The following is a 19,108-nucleotide window of genomic DNA, read 5'->3' on the forward strand; positions in this document are numbered from 1 at the left end:
AGGAGTTTTATAGTTTCTGGTCTTACGTTGAGATCTTTAATCCATTTTGAGTTTATTTTTATGTATGGTGTTAGAAAGTGCTCTAGTTTCATTCTTTTACAGGTGGTTGACCAGTTTTCCCAGCACCACTTGTTAAAGAGATTGTCTTTAATCCATTGTATATCCTTGCCTCCTTTGTCAACGATAAGGTGTCCATATGTGTGTGGATTTATCTCTGGGCTTTCTATTTTATTCCATTGATCTATATTTCTGTCTTTGTGCCAATACCATACGGTCTTGATGACTGTGGCTTTGTAGTAGAGCGTGAAGTCAGGCAGGTTGATTCCTCCAGTTCCATTCTTCTTTCTCAAGATAGCTTTGGCTATTTGAGGTTTTTTGTATTTCCACACAAATTGTGAAATTATTTGTTCTAGCTCTGTGAAAAATACCGTTGGTAGCTTGATAGGGATTGCATTGAATCTATAAATTGCTTTGGGTAGTATCCTCATTTTCACTATATTAATTCTTCCAATCCATGAACATGGTATATTTCTCCATCTATTAGTGTCCTCTTTGATTTCTTTCACAGTGTTTTATAGTTTTCTATATATAGGTCTTTAGTTTCTTTAGGTAGATATATTCCTAAGTATTTTATTCTTTTCGTTGCAATGGTGAATGGAATTGTTTCCTTAATTTCTCTTCCTGTTTTCTCATTATTAGTGTATAGGAATGCAAGGGATTTCCGTGTGTTGATTTTATATCCTGCAACTTTACTATATTCATTGATTAGTTCTAGTAATTTTCTGGTGGAGTCTTTAGAGTTTTCTATGTAGAGGATCATGTCATCTGCAAACAGTGAGAGTTTTACTTCTTCTTTTCCAATTTGGATTCCTTTTATTTCTTTTTCTGCTCTGATTGCTGTGGCCAAAACTTCCAAAACTACGTTGAATAGTAATGGTGAAAGTGGGCACCCTTGTCTTGTTCCTGACTTTAGAGGAAATGCTTTCAATTTTTCACCATTGAGGATAATGTTTGCTGTGGGTTTGTCATATATAGCTTTTATTATGTTGAGGTATGTTTCTTCTATCCCTGCTTTCTGGAGAGTTTTTATCATAAATGGATGTTGACTTTTGTCAAAGGCTTTCTCTGCATCTATTGAGATAATCATATGGTTTTTATTTTTCAATTTGTTAATGTGGTGTATTACATTGATTGATTTGCAGATATTGAAGAATCCTTGCATCCCTGAGATAAAGCCCATTTGGTCATGGTGTATGATCTTTTTAATGTGTTGTTGATTCTGATTGCTAGAATTCTGTTAAGGATTTTTGCATCTATGTTCATCAGTGATATTGGCCTGTAGTTTTCTTTCTTTGTGGCACCTTTGTCAGGTTTTGGTATTAGGGTGATGGTGGCCTCATAGAATGAGTTTGGAAATTTACCTTCCTCTGCAATTTTCTGGAAGAGTTTGAGTAGGATAGGTGTTAGCTCTTCTCTAAATTTTTGGTAGAATTCAGCTGTGAAGCCGTCAGGACCTGGGCTTTTTTTGCTGGAAGATGTCTAATTACAGTTTCAATTTCCGTGCTTGTGATGGGTCTGTTAAGATTTTCTATTTCTTTCTGGTCCAGTGTTGGAAAGTTGTACTTTTCTAAGAATTTGTCCATTTCTTCCACATTGTCCATTTTATTGGCATATAATTGCTGATAGTGGTCTCTTATGATCCTTTGTATTTCTGTGTTGTCTTTTGTGATCTCTCCATTTTCATTTCTAATTTTACTGATTTGATTTTTCTCCTTTTGTTTCTTGATGAGTCTGGCTAATGGTTTCTCAATTTTATTTCTCCTTTCAAAGAACCAGCTTTTGGCTTTGTTGATTTTTGCTATCGTCTCTTTTGTTTCTTTTGCGTTTATTTCTGCCTTAATTTTTAAGATTTCTTTCCTTCTACTAACCCTGGGTTTCTTCATTTCTTCCTTTTCTAGTTGCTTTAGATGTAGAGTTAGGTTATTTATTTGGCTTTTTTCTTGTTTCTTGGGGTACACCTGTTTTGCTATGAACTACAGGTTTTGGGTTGTTTTGTTTTCATTTTCATTCGTTTCTATACAAATTTTGATTTCTTTTTTGATTTCTTCTGTGATTTGTTGGTTATTCAGCAGCGTGTTTTTCAGCCTCCATATGTTGGAATTTTTAATAGTTTTTCTCCTGTAATTGAGATCTAATCTTATTGCATTGTGGTCAGAAAAGATGCTTGGAATGATTTCAACTTTTTTGAATTTACCAAGGCTAGATTTATGGCCCAGGGTGTGGTCTATCCTGGAGAAGGTTCCATATGCACTTGAAAAAAAGGTGAAGTTCATTGTTTTGGGATGAAATGTCCTATATATATCAATTAGGTCTAACTGGTCTATTGTATCATTTAAAGTTTGTGTTTCCTTGTTAATTTTCTGTTTAGTTGATCTATCCATTGGCGTGAGTGGGGTATTAAAGTCTCCCACTATTATTGTGTTATTGTTAATTTCTCCTTTCATACTTGTTAGCATTTGTCTTATATATTGCGGTGCTCCTCTGTTGGGTGCATATATATTTATAATTGTTATATCTTCTTCTTGGATTGATCCTTTGATCATTATGTAGTGAGCTTCTTTGTCTCTTTTCACAGCCTTTGTTTTAAAGTCTATTTTATCTGATATGAGTATTGCTACTCCTGCTTTCTTTTGGTCCCTATTTGCATGGAAAAACTTTTTCCAGCCCTTCACTTTCAGTCTGTATGTGTCCCCTGTTTTGAGGTGGGTCTCTTGTAGACAACATATGTAGGGATCTTGTTTTTGTATCCATTCAGCCAGTCTTTGTCTTTTGGTTGGGGTATTAAACCTATTTATGTTTAAGGTAATTATTGATAAGTATGATCCCATTGCCATTTACTTTATTGTTTTGGGTTTGAATTTATACACTGTTTTTGTGTTTCCTGTCTAGAGAATATTCTTTAGTATTTGTTGGAGAGCTGGTTTGCTGGTGCTGAATTCTCTCGGCTTTTGCTTGTCTGTAAAGCTTTTGATTTCTCCTTCGTATTTGAATGAGATCCTTGCTGGATACAATAATCTGGGCTGTAGGTTATTTTCTTTCATCACTTTAAGTATGTCTTGCGATTCCCTCCTGGCTTGAAGAGTTTCTATTGAAAGATCAGCTGTTATCCTTATGGGAATCCCCTTATGTGTTATTTGTTGTTTTTCCCTTGCTGCTTTTAATATTTGTTCTTTGTGTTTGATCTTTGTTAATTTGATTGATATGTGTCTTGGGGTGTTTCACCTTGGGTTTATCCTGTTTGGGACTCTCTGGGTTTCTTGGACTTGGGTGATTATTTCCTTCCCCATTTTAGGGAAGTTGTCAACTATTATCTCCTCAAGTATTTTCTCATGGTCTTTCTTTTTGTCTTCTTCTTCTGGGACCCCTATGATTCAAATGTTGTAGTGTTTAATATTGTCCTGGAGATCTCTGAGATTGTCCTCATTTCTTTTAATTCGTTTTCCTTTTTTTCCTCTCTGATTCATTTATTTCTACTATTCTATCTTCTAATTCACTAATCCTCTCTTCTGCCTCTCTTATTCTACTATTTGTTGCCTCCAGAGTGTTTTTGATCTCATTTATTTCATTATCCATTTATATATTGACTTTTTTTTATTTCTTCTAGGTCCTTGTTAAACCTTTCTTGCATCTTCTCAATCCTTGTCTCCAGGCTATTTATCTGTGATTCCATTCTGATTTCAAGATTTTGGCTCAATTTCACTATCATTATTCGGAATTCTTTATCAGATAGATTCCCTATCTCTTCCTCTTTTGTTTGGTTTGGTGGGCATTTATCCTATTCCTTTACCTGCTGGGTATTCCTCTGTCTCTTCATCTTGTTTAAATTGCTGAGTTTGGGGTGTCCTTTCTTGTTGGGGGCCAGCGTGAGGCACTCCGCCCGTGGAAAAGGTCATGAGGAAGGAGGCTCGACATATGCAAAGGTGGGATCGAGCCTCAGGAGTCCCCCTGGAAATCCTTGAGCATCTACCTTCATAACCAGAGCCTGCCTACTTTACTACTTTGTGCTCCCACCTACACCTCTTACTTTATGGGGGGCTGCCCCCACCACCTCTTTCGAAGAAGGAGTTAACCTAGAGCTCCAGTTAATAAAAACTCCTGGGTGTGACAAGAGTGTTTTAATCTACAAACTCCTCTGAAGGTTCTCTAGCCTGCCTGACAGGCTTGTCCGGCCAATGTGATTGCTCACAGCCTCCCAACCGTGAGAGGCACGAGATGCTTTAAACCTTCTAAAAACAGGTTCCTTAGAAAAGTTAGAAAACTATTAGTATAAGTATAATGGCCTGATTAGAAATTGTATTAGTGAAGGGCTTTTCATTTGTTGAGCCAATGTTTGTTGCTAAGTCTCCATATCCCCTGCCCTTATACACATTAATGAATATATAGAAGAAATAAGTATTAACCTTTGATATTAATCACGTTAGACCTTAGGCTAAGTAAATTCTTTCCTTAACTAAAACCCACTATACCCTCACCCATTAGGAATGTAACTTTATTTGGGTGGCGTCTGTTTTAAGAATAATCACCCCTGGAGAAATAAGTGTCCTGGTTGACTGACCGCTGTCACAAGGAGAGGGTCATAAATTGTCAGCAGGCCCCCTGGCCAGAAGATGGTGTAACACCCCTAAGACCTCTGTATACATTTGTATGAAGCATCTGACTTTGATAAAAGTCAGGACTGCTGACCCCGCATGACTTTTGCATAACATCTCAGTGTATAAAAGTAGACCATGGAAAACAAAGAATTGGGATCAGTTTCTTGAAATACTGGTCTCCCCATGTCTCTCTCTCTCTCACTCTGGCTGAGTCTCCATCTGGAGCGTGGAACCCACCAAGCTTACTAATTATGCCTGGGCTTCTGAGATCTGACCGGGGAGGCCTCAGTGTTTCCTCTCCTTCGGGAGAATGGAAGGACGCCTGCGGCCTACATAAATGGTGCAACCTTCTTGTCTTGAAGTTTTATTGGTCTCCTGTGTAAACCAAGCTACTCAGCCTCTTTTCTCCACTGAATTTTCCTACTGAGCTATCCTCATTCTATTACTCTTTACATCTCTAATTAATATCTAATTAAAGCTATTGTATCCTGATCCTCGCCGACGCCATCCCCACTTCAAACTCCCTGGATCAGCCGAGGCTGGACCTCGGCACTTTCTGTATTCTTGTAGTTTGTGGCATTCTCTTTATTGTGGCGTTTCCTCACTGTGTGTGGGTTTGTACAGGTGGCTTGTCAAGGTTTCTTGGTTAGGGAAGCTTGTGTCGGTGTTCTGGTGGGTGGAGCTGGATTTCTTCTCTCTGGAGTGCAATGAAGTGTCCAGTAATGAGTTATGAGATGTCTATGGTTTTGGGGTGACTTTGGGCAGTCTGTATATTGGAGCTCAGGGCTGTGTTCCTGTGTTGCTGGAGAATTTGTGTGGTATGTCTTGCCCTGGAACTTCTTGGCCCTTGTGTGGTGCTTGGTTTCAGTGTAGGTATGGAGGCATTTGATGAGCTCCTGTCAATTTATGTTCCCTGGAGTCAGGAGTTCCCTGGAGTCAAGGTTTGGACTTAAGCCTCCTGCTTCCAGTTATCGGTCTTATTTTTACAGTAGTCTCAATACTTCTCCTTCTATACAGCACCATTGATAAAACATCTAGGTTACAGATGAAAAGTTTCTCCACCGTGAGGGTCATCCAGAGAGGTTCACAGCGTTACATGGAGAAGAGAAGAGGGAGGAGGGAGTTAGAGTGACCTGAATGAGATGAAGAGGGAGGAGGGAGTTAGAGGTGACCTGAATGAGATGAGGTGGAATCAATAGAGGAGAGAGCGGGCTAGCCAGTAATCACTTCCTTATGTGCACGCCACAACTGGACCGCTCAGAGATGTTCATGGAGTTATACAGAGAAGAGAAGAGGGAGGAAGGAGACAGAGGTGGCCAGGAGGATAAAAGTGGGGAATGAAAAAGAAAGAGACAGATCCAGCCAGTAATCAGTTCCCTAAGTGTTCTCCCCATCTGGAACACACAGAAATTCACAGAGTTGGGTAGAGTAGAGAGGGGTTAGGGGGGAGACACAGGCGACCTGGTGGAGAAAAAGGAGAGTCCAAAGAGGGAGAGAGCAGTCAAGCCAGTAATCTCACTCCCTAGTAAAAAATGGGTACTGAAGATTGAGTTCTTAAAGGTACAAAATTGGTAATAAATACCTAAAAGCAAAAATTAAAAATCTAGAGTAGAGTTTGGAATTTCAAAAATACAATGTTAAAGAAAAGAAGAAGGAAAAGAAATAGAGAAAAAGAAGAAGAAAAAAAGAAAAAACATAGTCACAAAAATTATAAAGAAAATATAGGTACAAAATTGATAACAAATACCAAAAAGCAAAAGTTAAAAATCTAGAGTAGAGTTTGGAATTTCAAAAATACAATGTTAAAGAAAAGAAGAAAAAAAGAAAGAAAAACAAACAAAAACAAAGTCACAAAAATTATAAAGAAAATATAGGTACAAAATTGATAACAAATACCAAAAAGCATAAATTAAAAATCTAGAATAGAGTTTGGAATTTCAGAAATACAGTGTTAAAGAAAAGAAGAAGAGAAAGAAAGAGAGAAAAAAAAGTCACAAAAACTATTAAAAAAAAAATAGGTACAAAATTGATAACAAATACCAAAAAGCTAAAATTAAAAATCTAGAGTAGAGTTTGGAATTTCAAAAATACAATGTTAAAGAAAAGAAGAAAAAAAAAAGGAAAGAGAAAAGAAAAAAAAAATAAGGTCACAAAAAGTATAAAAAATATATATATGAAGTTTGCTTTTTTTAAAAAAAATAGTCTTTTTTTTTTTTTGCAAAGTAATAGTAGGTTATAAAAGTGAAAATTAAAGAAGTAATAGAGGACTTAAATTTTTTTTTAATTAAAAAAAAGAAAGAAAGAATGATCATAAAAATAGTAAAAATATATCTAGGACTTTCTCTGGTATTGTTGTGGATATTGTGGGGTCGGTTCATTTTCGGCTAGTTCCTTGGTCCGGCTTATATTTCTCAAGATCTATAGGTACCTTCCTATGTAGTCGGTACTAACCACAGGATTTTAATCTATTGCCTGTCGCTTCCAAGGCGGTTCCCTCTGTTACAGCTTCTTCTGTTTGCTGGGCTCTTCAGCTGCCGTCTATGTGGTCGCACAGAGTCGGACACGACTGAAGCGACTTAGCAGTAGAAGTAGCAGTCAGTGTCTAATTTCCGCTCTGATACAAAGGGAGCGGTGGTGGACACTTTTTTTTTTTTTTTTTTTTTTTAGGCTCACTTGTTCAGTCGCGCTGTGGGCAGGGAGGGATGCTGCAAACAAATAACACTGGCATGTGCTCGCAGTGCCTCAGCCACACTGGGCCTGCCCCCGTTCACGGCACGTGTAGCCTCCCTGCCCAGACTGCTCAGGCTCTAGGTTGCTCCACCGGGAACCATCCACGGCCGGTCCTGGGCTTCCTGCACCTCCCAGGTCTAAGCTGCTGAGGTTCAGGCACTTGGGTAGTCCTCAGAGGCGCAGACTCGGTTGGACCTGCGTTTTGTGCCCTTCCCAAGTCCAAGCAGCTCAGGTGATGAGGTGTTTGACGAGAGCGGTTGCTGCGACTTATCGCCTCCCGCCGCTCGGTTTTCTGGGTGTACAACCGGTGCACCTTCTCAGGCGGATGTTGACTGTCCAGAACCACAAGAGGTCTTAGGTAGCAAAGAAGCCTGCTTACAGTTTTGTAGATAATGTCTCTCTGGGGCTGCGATTGCCCCCTTCTAGCTCTGGCTGCCTGTCACCAGAGGGGGACGGTCTGCAGCCTGCTATCTCTGTTCAGTCCTTTGTTCAGTGCGTGGGCCTGGTGGTGTCTTAGGTTAGGGCTGGCTTTTCGCGTGGTAGATATCCCACAGTCTGGTTTGCTAGCCCAAATTATTTCGCTCAGATAGCACTCGGGGTATTTCGGCCAGATCCTTACTCTAAGTGATGCAGCCCGTACTGCGCCTCCCTGCCCAGCCCCCACTTGCTAGTGGCGGGTGCAGGCGTCTGCGCTGCTTCTCCACTGGGGGAGTTACCATAGGGCTCCTAACCTGTGGGTTTTTTTTTTTTTTTAACTTGTGGGTTTTAATTGTTTATTTAGGTTTCCTCCCTGTTATGTTGCCATCTGTGCTTCCAAGGCTCGGCACAGAGGGCAGTGAGAATGTTTCCTGGTGTTTGGAAACTTCTCTCTTTTTAAGACTCCCTTCCCAAGACAGAGCTCCATCCCTCCCTCTTTTGTCTCTTTTTTTGTCTTTTATATTTTTTCCTACCTCCTTTCAAAGACAATGGGTAGCTTTTCTGGGTGCCTGATGTCCTCTGCCAGCATTCAGAAGTTGTTTTGTGGCATTTACTCGGCATTTAAATGTTCTTTTGATGAATTTGTGGGGGAGAAAGTGTTCTCCCCATCCTATTCCTCCGCCATCTTAGCTCCTCTCCATGTCTTTTAATTTCATGGCTGCCATCACCATTTGCAGTGATTTTTGAGCCCCCCAAAATAAAGTCTGACACTGTTTCCACTGTTTCCCCATCTATTTCCCATGAAGTGATGGGACCAGATGCTGTGATCTTCATTTTCTGAATGTTGAGTTTTAAGCCAACTTTTTCACTCTCCTCTTTCACTTTCATCAAGAGGCTTTTTAGTTCCTCTTCACTTTCTGTCATAAGGGTGGTGTCATCTGCATATCTGAGGTTATTGATATTTCTCCCAGAAATGTTGATTCCAGCTTATGCTTCTTCCAGCCCAGCCTTTCTCATGATGTACCCTGCATATAAGTTAAATAAGCAGGGTGACGGGAGAAGGCAGTGGCACCCCACTCCAGTACTCTTGCCTGGAAAATCCCATAGACGGAGGAGCCTGGTAGGCTGCAATCCATGGGGTCGCAAAGAGTCGGACACGACTGAGCGACTTCACTTTCACTTTTCACTTTCATGCATTGGAGAAGGAAATGGCAACCCACTCCAGTGTTCTTGCCTGGAGAATCCCAGGGACAGAGAAGCCTGGTGGGTTGCTGTCGATGGGGTCGCACAGAGTCAGACACAACTGAAGCAACTTAGCAGCAGCAGCAGCAGCAAGCAGGGTGACAGTATACAGCCTTGATATACTCCTTTTCCTATCTGGAACTAGTCTGTTGTTCCATGTCCAGTTCTAACTGTTGCTTCCTGACCTGCATACAGGTTTCTCAAAAGGAAGGTCAGGTGGTCTGATATTCCCATCCCTTTCAGAATTTCCACAGTTTCTTGTGATCCACACATTCAAAGGCTTTGGCCTAGTCAATAAAGCAGAAATAGATGTTTTTCTGGAACTCTCTTCCTTTTTCGATGATCCAGCAGATGTTGGCAATTTGATCTCTGGTTCCTCTGCCTTTTCTAAAACCAGCTGGAACATCTGGAAGTTCACGGTTCACATATTGCTGAAGCCTGGCTTGGAGAATTTTGAGCATTACTTTACTAGCGTGTGAGATGAGTGCAGTTGTGCGGTAGTTTGAGCATTCTTTGGCATTGCCTTTCTTTGGGATTGGAATGAAAACTGACCTTTTCCAGTCCTGTGGCCACCGTTGAGTTTTCCAAATTTGCTGGCATATTGAGTGCAGCACTTTCACAGCATCAACTTTCAGGATTTTAAATAGCTCCAGTGGAATTCCATCACCTCTGCTAGCTTTGTTCGTAGTGATGCTTTCTAAGGCCCACTTGACTTCACATTCCAGGATGTCTGGCTCTAGGTGAGTGATCACACCATCGTGATTATCTGTGTCCTGAAGATCTTTTTTGTACAGTTCTTCTGTGTATTCTTGCCACTTCTTAATATCTTCTGCTTCTGTTAGTTCCATACCATTTCTGTACTTTAATGAGATAGTCAATACCAAAATCAGACTGATTTTATTCTTTGCAGCCCATATTGGAGGAGCTCTTTACAGTCAGCAAAAACAAGACCTAGAGCTGACTGTGGCTCAGATCATGAGCTCTTTATTGAAAAAAATAAGGCTTAAATTGAAGAAAGTAGCAAAAACTGCTAATCCATTAGCTATGACCTAGATAAAATCCCTTATGATTATACACTGGTTTGGTTTGTGAACCTATGGACTGTAGCCTGCCAGGCTCCTCTGTGCATGGGATTATTTTCCAGGCAAGAATACTAGAGTGGGTTGCCGATTCCTTCTCCAGGGGATCTTTCCAACCCAGAAATTGAATCAGATCTTCTGCATTGCAGGCAGATTCTTTACTGACTGTGCTGCGAGGGAAAACCTTGATTATACACTGGAGGTGATAAATAGATTCAAAGGATTAGATCTGATAGAATACCTGAAGAACTATGGACAGAGATTCATAACATTGTACAGGAGGCAATGATGAAAACAATCCCCCCCCCCAAAAAAAAAAAGAAATGCAAGAAAGCAAAGTGGTTGTCTGAGGAGGCCTTACAATTAGCTGAGAAAAGAAAAGACGTGAAAGGCAAGGGAGAAAGGAAAAGATAAACCCAACTGAATGCAGAGTTTCAGGGAATAACAAGGAGAAATAAAAAGGCCTTCTTATGTGAACAATGCAAAGAAATAGAGGAAAACAATAGAATGGTAAAGAATAGAGACATTGGAGATATCAAGAGAACCATTTCATGTAAAGATGGGCACAATTAAGGATAGAAGCAGTAAGAACATAACAGAAGCAGAAGAGTTTAAGAAGAGGTGGAAAGAATACACAGAAGACCTACACACAAAGAATGTAATGTCCTAGATAACCACGATGGAGTGATCACTCACCTAGAGTCAGATATCCTGGAGTGTGAAGTCAAGTGGGCCTTAGAAAGCATCACTATGAACAAAGCTAATGGAGGAGATGGAATTCCAGCTGAGCTATTTAAAATCCTAAAGGATGGTGCAATTAAAGGGCTGCACTCAATATATCAGCAAATTTGGAAATCCAGCAGTGGCCCCAGGACCGGAAAAGGTCAGTTTTCATTCCAATCCAAAAGAAGGGCAATGCCAAAGAATGTTCAAACTATTGTCCAGTCGCTCTCATTTCACATGATAGCAAGGTAATGCTCAAAATCCTTCAAGCTTGGCTTCAGCCGTACATGAAATGAGAACTTCCACATGTACAAACTGGATTTAGAAAAGGGAGAGGAACCAGGGATCAAATTGCTAACATCTGTTGGATCATAGAAAAAGCATGGGAATTCCAAAAAAATCTACTTCTGCTTCATTGACTATGATAAGCCTTTGACTGTGCATCATAAAAAAAGTGGAAAATTCTTCAAAAGACATGAATATCAGACCACCTTAAATGCCTCCTGAGAAACCTGTATGCAAGTCAAGAAACAACAGTTAGAACCGGACATGGAACAACGAACTGGTTCAAAATTGGGAAAGGATGATGACAAGGCTTTATATTGACACCCTGCTTATTTATTCATAATGTATATGCAGAGTACATCATGCAAAATGCTGGTTTAGATGAATCACAAGCTGGAATCAAGATTGCCAGGAGAAATATCAACAGCCTCAGATATGCAGATGATACCACTCTAATGGCAGAAATTGAAGAGGAACTAAAGAGTCTCTCCATGAGGGTGAAAGAGGAGAGTGAAAAAGCTGACTTAAAACTCAACATTCAGAAAACTAAGACCATGGCATCCAGTTGAAGCAGTGACAGATTTTATTTTCTAAAATCACTGCAGATAGTGACTGCAATCATGAAATTAAAAAAAAAAAAAACACTTGCTCCTTGGAAGGAAAGCTATGACAACCTAGATAACATATTAAAAAGCAGAGACGTCACTTTGCCAACAAAGGTGTGTATAGTCAAAGCTATGGTTTTTCCAGTAGTCATGTATGGATGTGAGAGTTGGACCATAAAGACTGAGTGCCAAAAAATTTATGCTTTCAAATTGTGGTGCTGGAGAAGACTCTTGAGAGTCCCTTGTACTGCAAGGAGATCAAACCAGTCAATCCTAAAGGAAATCAACCCTGAATATTCATTGGAAGGACTGATGCTGAAGCTGAAGCTCCAATACTTTGGCCACCTGATGCAAAATGCCACCTAGAAAAGACCCTGATGCTGGGAAAGATTTAGGGCAGGAGGAGAAGGAATGATAGAGGATGAAATGGTTAGATATCATCACTGACTCAATGGACATGATTTTGAACAAACTCCGGGTGATAGTGAAGGACAAAGAAGCCTAGCATGCTGTAGTTGGACACAATTTAGCAACTGAATAACAACTACCTTAATGACAGATTGATCTTTACTTTTCATGTCACCACTTTCCAGAAGAGAAACTTGAGGCACAGAGAAATTAATCTTCCCAGTCATCACACAGTTCATAAAGTATGGCAACATGTGGATGTTGCTTAGTATAGTCTTTGAGAAAATAAAGGGACAATCCAAGCTCTCTGACTGCTACTGCAGTCTGACTCTTGAGATCATGAAACACCCTACCATTGTAATGAAATTATTTAAAGTAGAAGCTAGCCCAGATGTGAGACTCTGACATATCTAGGCAGATCTGACAATACCCTGGTTGCTTGCTTCTCCTCTCTATCTGCTTAAGAAATGTCTTATAATTTCTGTTAATAAATTAATTCTTACATGCACAACATTGTATAGGTACCTTAAATTCTGTTGTGTTTTTCTTTTCTTTCTTTCTTTCTTTTTTTTTTTTGAGAGAAAGCTGCATTCATTATCTCAACTTCTTTCTCTCATAGTCCCTCCTCTTCCAGCCTGTTCCTGCTCCCACTGCTTCCCTGCATCTGTCTGTTCTCATCAAAGGATGAGGACACTGATCACCTTCATCTTGCCTTTATTGTCAAGGTCTTCCCTGGATAGCCTCTCCATAAATTCAACCCTCAGTGTTCCATAGGCCATTGCTTGCTCATTTCCTTCTGATACTTTACTACCCTCTCATGTACATATAGGGCTTCCCAGGTGGCTCAGTGTTAAAGAATCTGCCTACCAATGCAGGAGACATGGGTTTGCTCCCTGGGTTGGGAAGCTCTCCTGGAGTAGTAAGTGGCAACCCACTCCAGTACTCTTGCCTGGAAAATCCCAAGGACAGAGAACCCTAGCAAGCTACAGTCCATGGATGGCAAAGAGTTGGATATGGCTGAGCATGTACAAGCCTTACATATATGTATTTTGGTTTTACTTTCTATATTATCTGTTTCCTCCACTAGAATAGAGTACCGTGAGGCAGAGATTTCTATCCATTTTCTTCAGTTTGATACTGAGCCCCTAGAGCAGTGTTCAGCACGTGGTAGGTTCTCAGTGAATATTTGTACAATTAATGAGTGACCAAATCATTCTGACACTCCAAAAATCATCTCTGATCACTCCTCATCTCTTCCATGTCCCATCTGCCTCTACTTACCCCAAAATGTTAGTGTTTCCAAGGTTCCATCATCAATACTTTGTTTTCTCATTCTGTTCACTGTAGGGCTCATGTGGGCAAGGTTGTTTTAGAGGTCATTTAAAGATCAATAAGATAATTTCCATAATTTACCTGTACAGGCTTTGACACAGGTTGGCTAAATACTTACCTTTTAGAAACATGCAAAGCGTGGATAATTGATATATAAGTTCCACAAGCCGAAGGCTGATGCTCGCTGTGAGTGGTGACTTCCAGATCTTATAGTCTACTGAGTTGTTCCTCTGGGTTACAGGTTCCCATGGCAACTCGAGCTACCAAAATGGACCCCATCTGTTTGGTGGAAAACCGGAAAAATCAACTCTCAGTAAACCCTAAAGCACTGGAGATTCTTGACGAGATATCTCAGCCTCTGGTGGTGGTGGCCATTGTAGGGCTGTATCGGACAGGAAAGTCCTACCTGATGAACCGCCTGGCAGGACAGAACCACGGTGAGTATTGTTCAGGACCATTTGCTGGGAAACAGTGATAACACAGGCTGCTGATCATCCTCCTCTAGTGCCCTGTTAAGGAAGAGCCTAACTCCCCCCACTGAAAACAACTTCTTAATTCCCACCACTGAATTTGTAACTCCAAACCTGTCTCTCCACAATGTTCCCTCTTGTATCCAGTAATGGAGAGTTCACAGGCCCATCAAAATGTCCGCCTTATTTATCCCAATCCCATCCACTGCCATCTTCTCAAGGGTTCATCTTCAAAAATGACTCCCTTCCTTTCTCCTTCATCACTTTTGCCCTAAACCACAGGGTTATTTCAAATAGCACACAAATGTTGTTCAACACACTCTGTTTTTTAGAAGAGATGTAAAGAAATACACACAGATAAATTCCTAAAACTCTCATATCTCAATGAGGCTACCATCCATCATTTTTTGCTTCATTTAATTTCCTTACTTCCAAGCTTTGGTGAATTATACCCCTGTTTCTCTACTTAGTCTTTTCTATTATCTGAACTATAATACATATAGAACAGTGCATAAATATATATATATATATACACACACAATAAAGGTGATAAAACTAAAGTGATCATCTGTGTAATCAGTACACAGATCAGGAAATACTTCAACACCCAAAAGCCCAAATCATGCCCTCTCATACCTTCACAACAAAATCAAAACATCTCACCCATGTTTTGACTTCCATGGTGCATTCTTTCATTCTTCCTTTTTAAAAATGGCTTTGTATTATGTTTCTGCATTTGTTAAGGATTGCTCAAACTTAATACAAAGGGAGTTACATTGTGACAATCATGGGGGTCTTGCTTCTTTAGCTCAACAAGAAGTTTATAAGGGTCATCTAGTTTGTCATACACATCTATAATTCATGTATATTCACCATTGTAGAGTATGCTATTGAGAGAGGATAGGAACTTTTATTTATTCACTCATTGATGATGAACTCTGGTATTATTTGTAGCTCCAACTTTTATGGGTTCACTGTTGTGAATATTCTTGTATCTATATCCTGGTGCACGTGTATACTAGCTATCCTTGTTTAATATACTCAGAAGTGCCATTGCTGGGTCATGGAGTCCATATGTTTTCAGGCTTTCAAGATAATATCAGTGTTTCAAGTTTTACGTGCAATTTATGTGCATATTAGCAGAAAGTGGAATTCTCCACATCATCATAAAAATTTGGTAAGAAGTTTTTTAGCTTTGGCTGATCTGGTGTCTGTACAGTTGCACATTATTTGCCTCACTACAGGTAAGTAGTACTTGTAGATAGACTTCTTCCTGTCTTCCTCTTTCTTTTTGCTTACAGTCTCCCATTGGCCTCAAATTAAACATTTTATATTTGTCTTTCTTTTAAGGAATAATTGACAACTAGTCAGGGGAGAGCACTTTTCCTTTGCCAGGCTAAAATACTTAATAGGTCATTTTTTTGGTGATTAAAATTTGAGAACTCTAAGAAATGATATCAGTCAAGATGTTTCAACAGTCAAGGTGTTTCAACAATATTCCTTTTTATTTTATTCAAGATAACATCAGGTAATAAGGAGGTGATTTCCATTACTAAGGAAATCCTTCACCTGGTTATGTTTTAAAGAACTTGAATTGTGGCACTGCTATCCCAGTTAAATGACAGGAAGAACAAAACCAAACAAACAAGCAAAACTGGTGCCCAGTCAAAGTTCACTAGCAGAAGCAGCTCACTACTGTCACCTTCTTATGATTCTTTGTCTCTCCTTTACCTCACATAACTGACTGTTATACCCTGCCTTTCTCCCTGGGAGAACTGGAAGCTCAGACTGCTCTGTATTAATCAGACAGCAGTCAAATGCCATCACGATGTAGAAGAGTGCAGATCATCTCAGGTCTTATACCCGCTAGAGCAGAATACACAGAACATGGTAATTGAATGGCCTAAGCCATGCTCCCCTAGGCATTTCATCATATCCATTTCTATTCTCAGTTGAAGGGAGCATTGGCATCTGGCAGACAGTCAAAATCTTGGACTATAGATGAGACATATTTTGCTTTCTTACACATATGTGTGTTAGTTGCTCAGTCCAGTCTGACTCTGTGATCCATGGACTGTAGCCCATCAGATTCCTCTGTGCATGGAATTCTCCAAGTAGGGATACTGGAGTGGGTTGTCATTCCCTTCTCCAGGGGATCTTCCCAACCCAGGGATCTAACCCTTGTCTCCTGCATTGCAGGCAGATTCTTTACTGTCTGAGCTAACAGGGAAGCCCATTACCTCACATAATCACTTTCTGTTGGTTTAAGCCTTAGAAAGAAGGGCAAACAATTCTCACAGGTCTTTCCTAATCCCCTGCTATTTTATCCCCACCCAAGTCAGTGAACAAAGATTTCATCATTTTTTGAAGAGAAGAAAAATGAGGAAAATACAGGGAAAACAAGGAGGGAAAAAACAATTTAACAAAAGTTAATGTATTAGTTCAGAACCTGGAAGGACACAGATGATCCACGTAACAGGTAACCATAAATGGAGTGACAATTACAAGGGCCCAAGCAGAGCAAAAGGAACCACTCCATTTTTCTGAAGGAAGCAGAGGCACTCAGAGGGTGGCAGAAACAATGGCCAGGGAACCTTTATAATTCCTCTAGGGTGAAGAGGCAGTTAGTGGATTCCATAATGTGACAGAGACCAGAACAACTGGATGGAGCTAAATGAAAGGAGATGCGATGAAGGCAGAGGAGCAGAGGTACTAGGACACCACGGCCCACCAGGGTGGAAGCCAAGGGAACAGGCACCTGACTTCTGCTCTCTTGCTGGTACCTCTCACTGTTGGGACTCCATCAGAAAGTGGAGGATATGGAACTGATAAAAATAGAAAGGTTACTAGAGTTCACATTAATTCTGGAATGTGACACAGTATGAGCCATTAATGTTATGAGGTGAATAGGGGACAAGAAATATTTCTTGGGAAGGTCCTGAGCATGTGTAAACATTGGAACTGACAGTCCTTGCTGAAACAAAAACACATTTCCCCCAGCCATGCACTCATATTTCGACAATTTTACCCAAAGTAATCCATGGGCAGCCTGGACTATCTGCTCTTATTGTGCATTGCATTCTTCTTTCTGTGCAGGTTTCCGTCTGGGCTCCACAGTGAGGTCTGAAACCAAAGGCATCTGGATGTGGTGTGTGCCCCACCCCTCCAAGGAGAACCACATCTTGGTCCTTCTGGACACTGAGGGCCTGGGCAATGTGGAGAAGGTAAGGCAGGGAATCTTCTCTACTCTTTTTCCTCTTTCTTTTTTATGTTTTAAATTGGAAAATATAATAACACATTTATAGGAGACCTGGAAAATACAAAAGAAAGCTATATATAGTACCACTATATATTATAATTAAATTTTATGTAGATAAGTTAAGATTTTAGCTGAAGTTTCAATATCAAACTCTCAAAAATTAATCGAATGAATATACAGAGAAGGAGAAGGATATAGTAGACATGAAAGGCACTATGAACCAGTTCAACATAACTAAGATTTATACAATTTTCACAAAACAGTAGAATACAAATTCTACCCAAGTTCCCATTGGTTATAAACTAGGAGACACTGGAACTTACCCAGGGACGTAATATCAGGTGCAAAAGAGTCATGGTATAAAAGTATTGAAATCATAGAGTCATATTCTCTTATCATTGTGGAATTATGTTAGAGACCAATATCAAAAGATATGTTAAAATAACCCACACACTTATAAGTGCACTGTGACATTTACCAAGAGAGATATTTGACTTAGCCACTGAAATCCTCAGTAAAGTTATGAGACTGAAAAAAACACAGAGGGTGATTGAAGAGCAGAAAACATTTAAATGAGAAATTGATATCAAAATGAGAAATTGATATCAAAAAGAGAAATTAATATCAAAGATACTTTAAAAAGTCCATGGCTTTAGAAATTAAATGTCTACTTTTAAATAATGGTTATATCCAAAAGGCCATAACAAGGAAAACTAGAAAATATTTGTAATAGAATAAAAATGAAAAGAGAATTTACCAGAATTTGTTACATGCAGCTGAAGCTGCTCAGTGCAGTTAAATACAATGTGGAGTGTTGAATAAGGTATGAAAACAAGGGACACAAGCATAAAGTTTTGTGAAATTTGAACAAAATCTTAACTTTAGTTAATGATACTATATCACATGTTAAACTCCTAATTTTTTATAACATAGTATTTCTTTATATTCTCGGAATTGTATTAGAAGTTTCAAGCCTCATTCAAAAAACTTCTTTTTAAAAAACAACTAAGATAATAAACTTTTCTGATGACTCAAACATTAAAGAATCTACCTGTAATGCAGGAGACCTAGGTTAAATCCCTGGATCCGAAAAATACCCTGGAGAAGGGAATGGCTACCAAACTCAGTATTCTGGCCTGGAGAATTCCATGGACAGAGGAGCCTGGCAGGCATGGGGTAGCAAAGAGTAGGGCATGACTGAGCAACTAAGCACACACAGACTTCTAGAAGTAATACTAGATGCCAAAATCAGTTCAGTTCAGTTCAGTTCAGTTCAGTCGCTCAGTCTTGTCTGAATCTTTGTGACCCCATGAATCGCAGCACGCCAGGCCTCCCTGTCTATCACCAACTCCCGGAGTATGCCCAAACTCAGGTCCATCAAGTCGGTGATGCCATCCAGCCATTTCATCCTCTGTCATACCCTTCTCCTCCTGTCCCCAATCCCTCCCAGCATCAGGGTCTTTTTTAGGATGGACAGGTTGGATCTTCTTACAGTCCAAGGGACTCTCAAGAGTCTTCTCCAACACCACAGTTCAAAAGCATCAATTCTTTGGCGCTCAGCTTTCTTCACAGTTCAACTCTCACATCCATACATGACCACTGGAAAAACCATAGCCTTGACTAGATGGACCTCTGTTGGCGAAGTAATATCTCTGCTTTTCAATATGTTATCTAGGTTGGTCATACCTTTCCTTCCAAGGAGTAAGCATTTTTTAATTTCATGGCTGCAATCACCATCTGCAGTGATTTTGGAACACCAAAACATAAAGTCTGACACTGTTTCCACTGTTTCCCCATCTATTTCCCATGAAGTGATGGGATCAGATGCCATGATCTTCATTTTCTGAATGTTGAGCTTTAAGCCAACTTTTTCACTCTCTTCTTTCAGTTTCATCAAGAGGCTCTT

At 39.8% G+C, this 19,108-nt stretch overlaps 1 protein-coding gene across 4 annotated transcripts in view; it reads left to right on the forward strand.

The window, feature by feature from the left end:
* LOC129655165 (guanylate-binding protein 4-like) overlaps window positions 1-19,108 on the forward strand; it is a 60,036-nt gene that overhangs the window by 18,339 nt on the left and 22,589 nt on the right. For 3 of the 4 annotated variants that reach the window (XM_055585245.1, XM_055585244.1, XM_055585246.1), the window contains 2 exons: window positions 13,715-13,910; window positions 17,040-17,167. In XM_055585245.1, the coding sequence (XP_055441220.1) occupies window positions 13,721-13,910; window positions 17,040-17,167 (318 nt within the window). In that variant the 5' untranslated portion in view covers window positions 13,715-13,720. Of the gene's footprint in view, window positions 1-13,714; window positions 13,911-16,459; window positions 16,653-17,039; window positions 17,168-19,108 lie in introns of those variants that run through there. The other variant, XM_055585247.1, reaches the window with a different exon arrangement.

The sequence above is a fragment of the Bubalus kerabau genome, chromosome 6 (assembly GCF_029407905.1).
Source record: "Bubalus kerabau isolate K-KA32 ecotype Philippines breed swamp buffalo chromosome 6, PCC_UOA_SB_1v2, whole genome shotgun sequence".
Classification (NCBI taxonomy): Eukaryota; Metazoa; Chordata; class Mammalia; order Artiodactyla; family Bovidae; genus Bubalus; species Bubalus kerabau.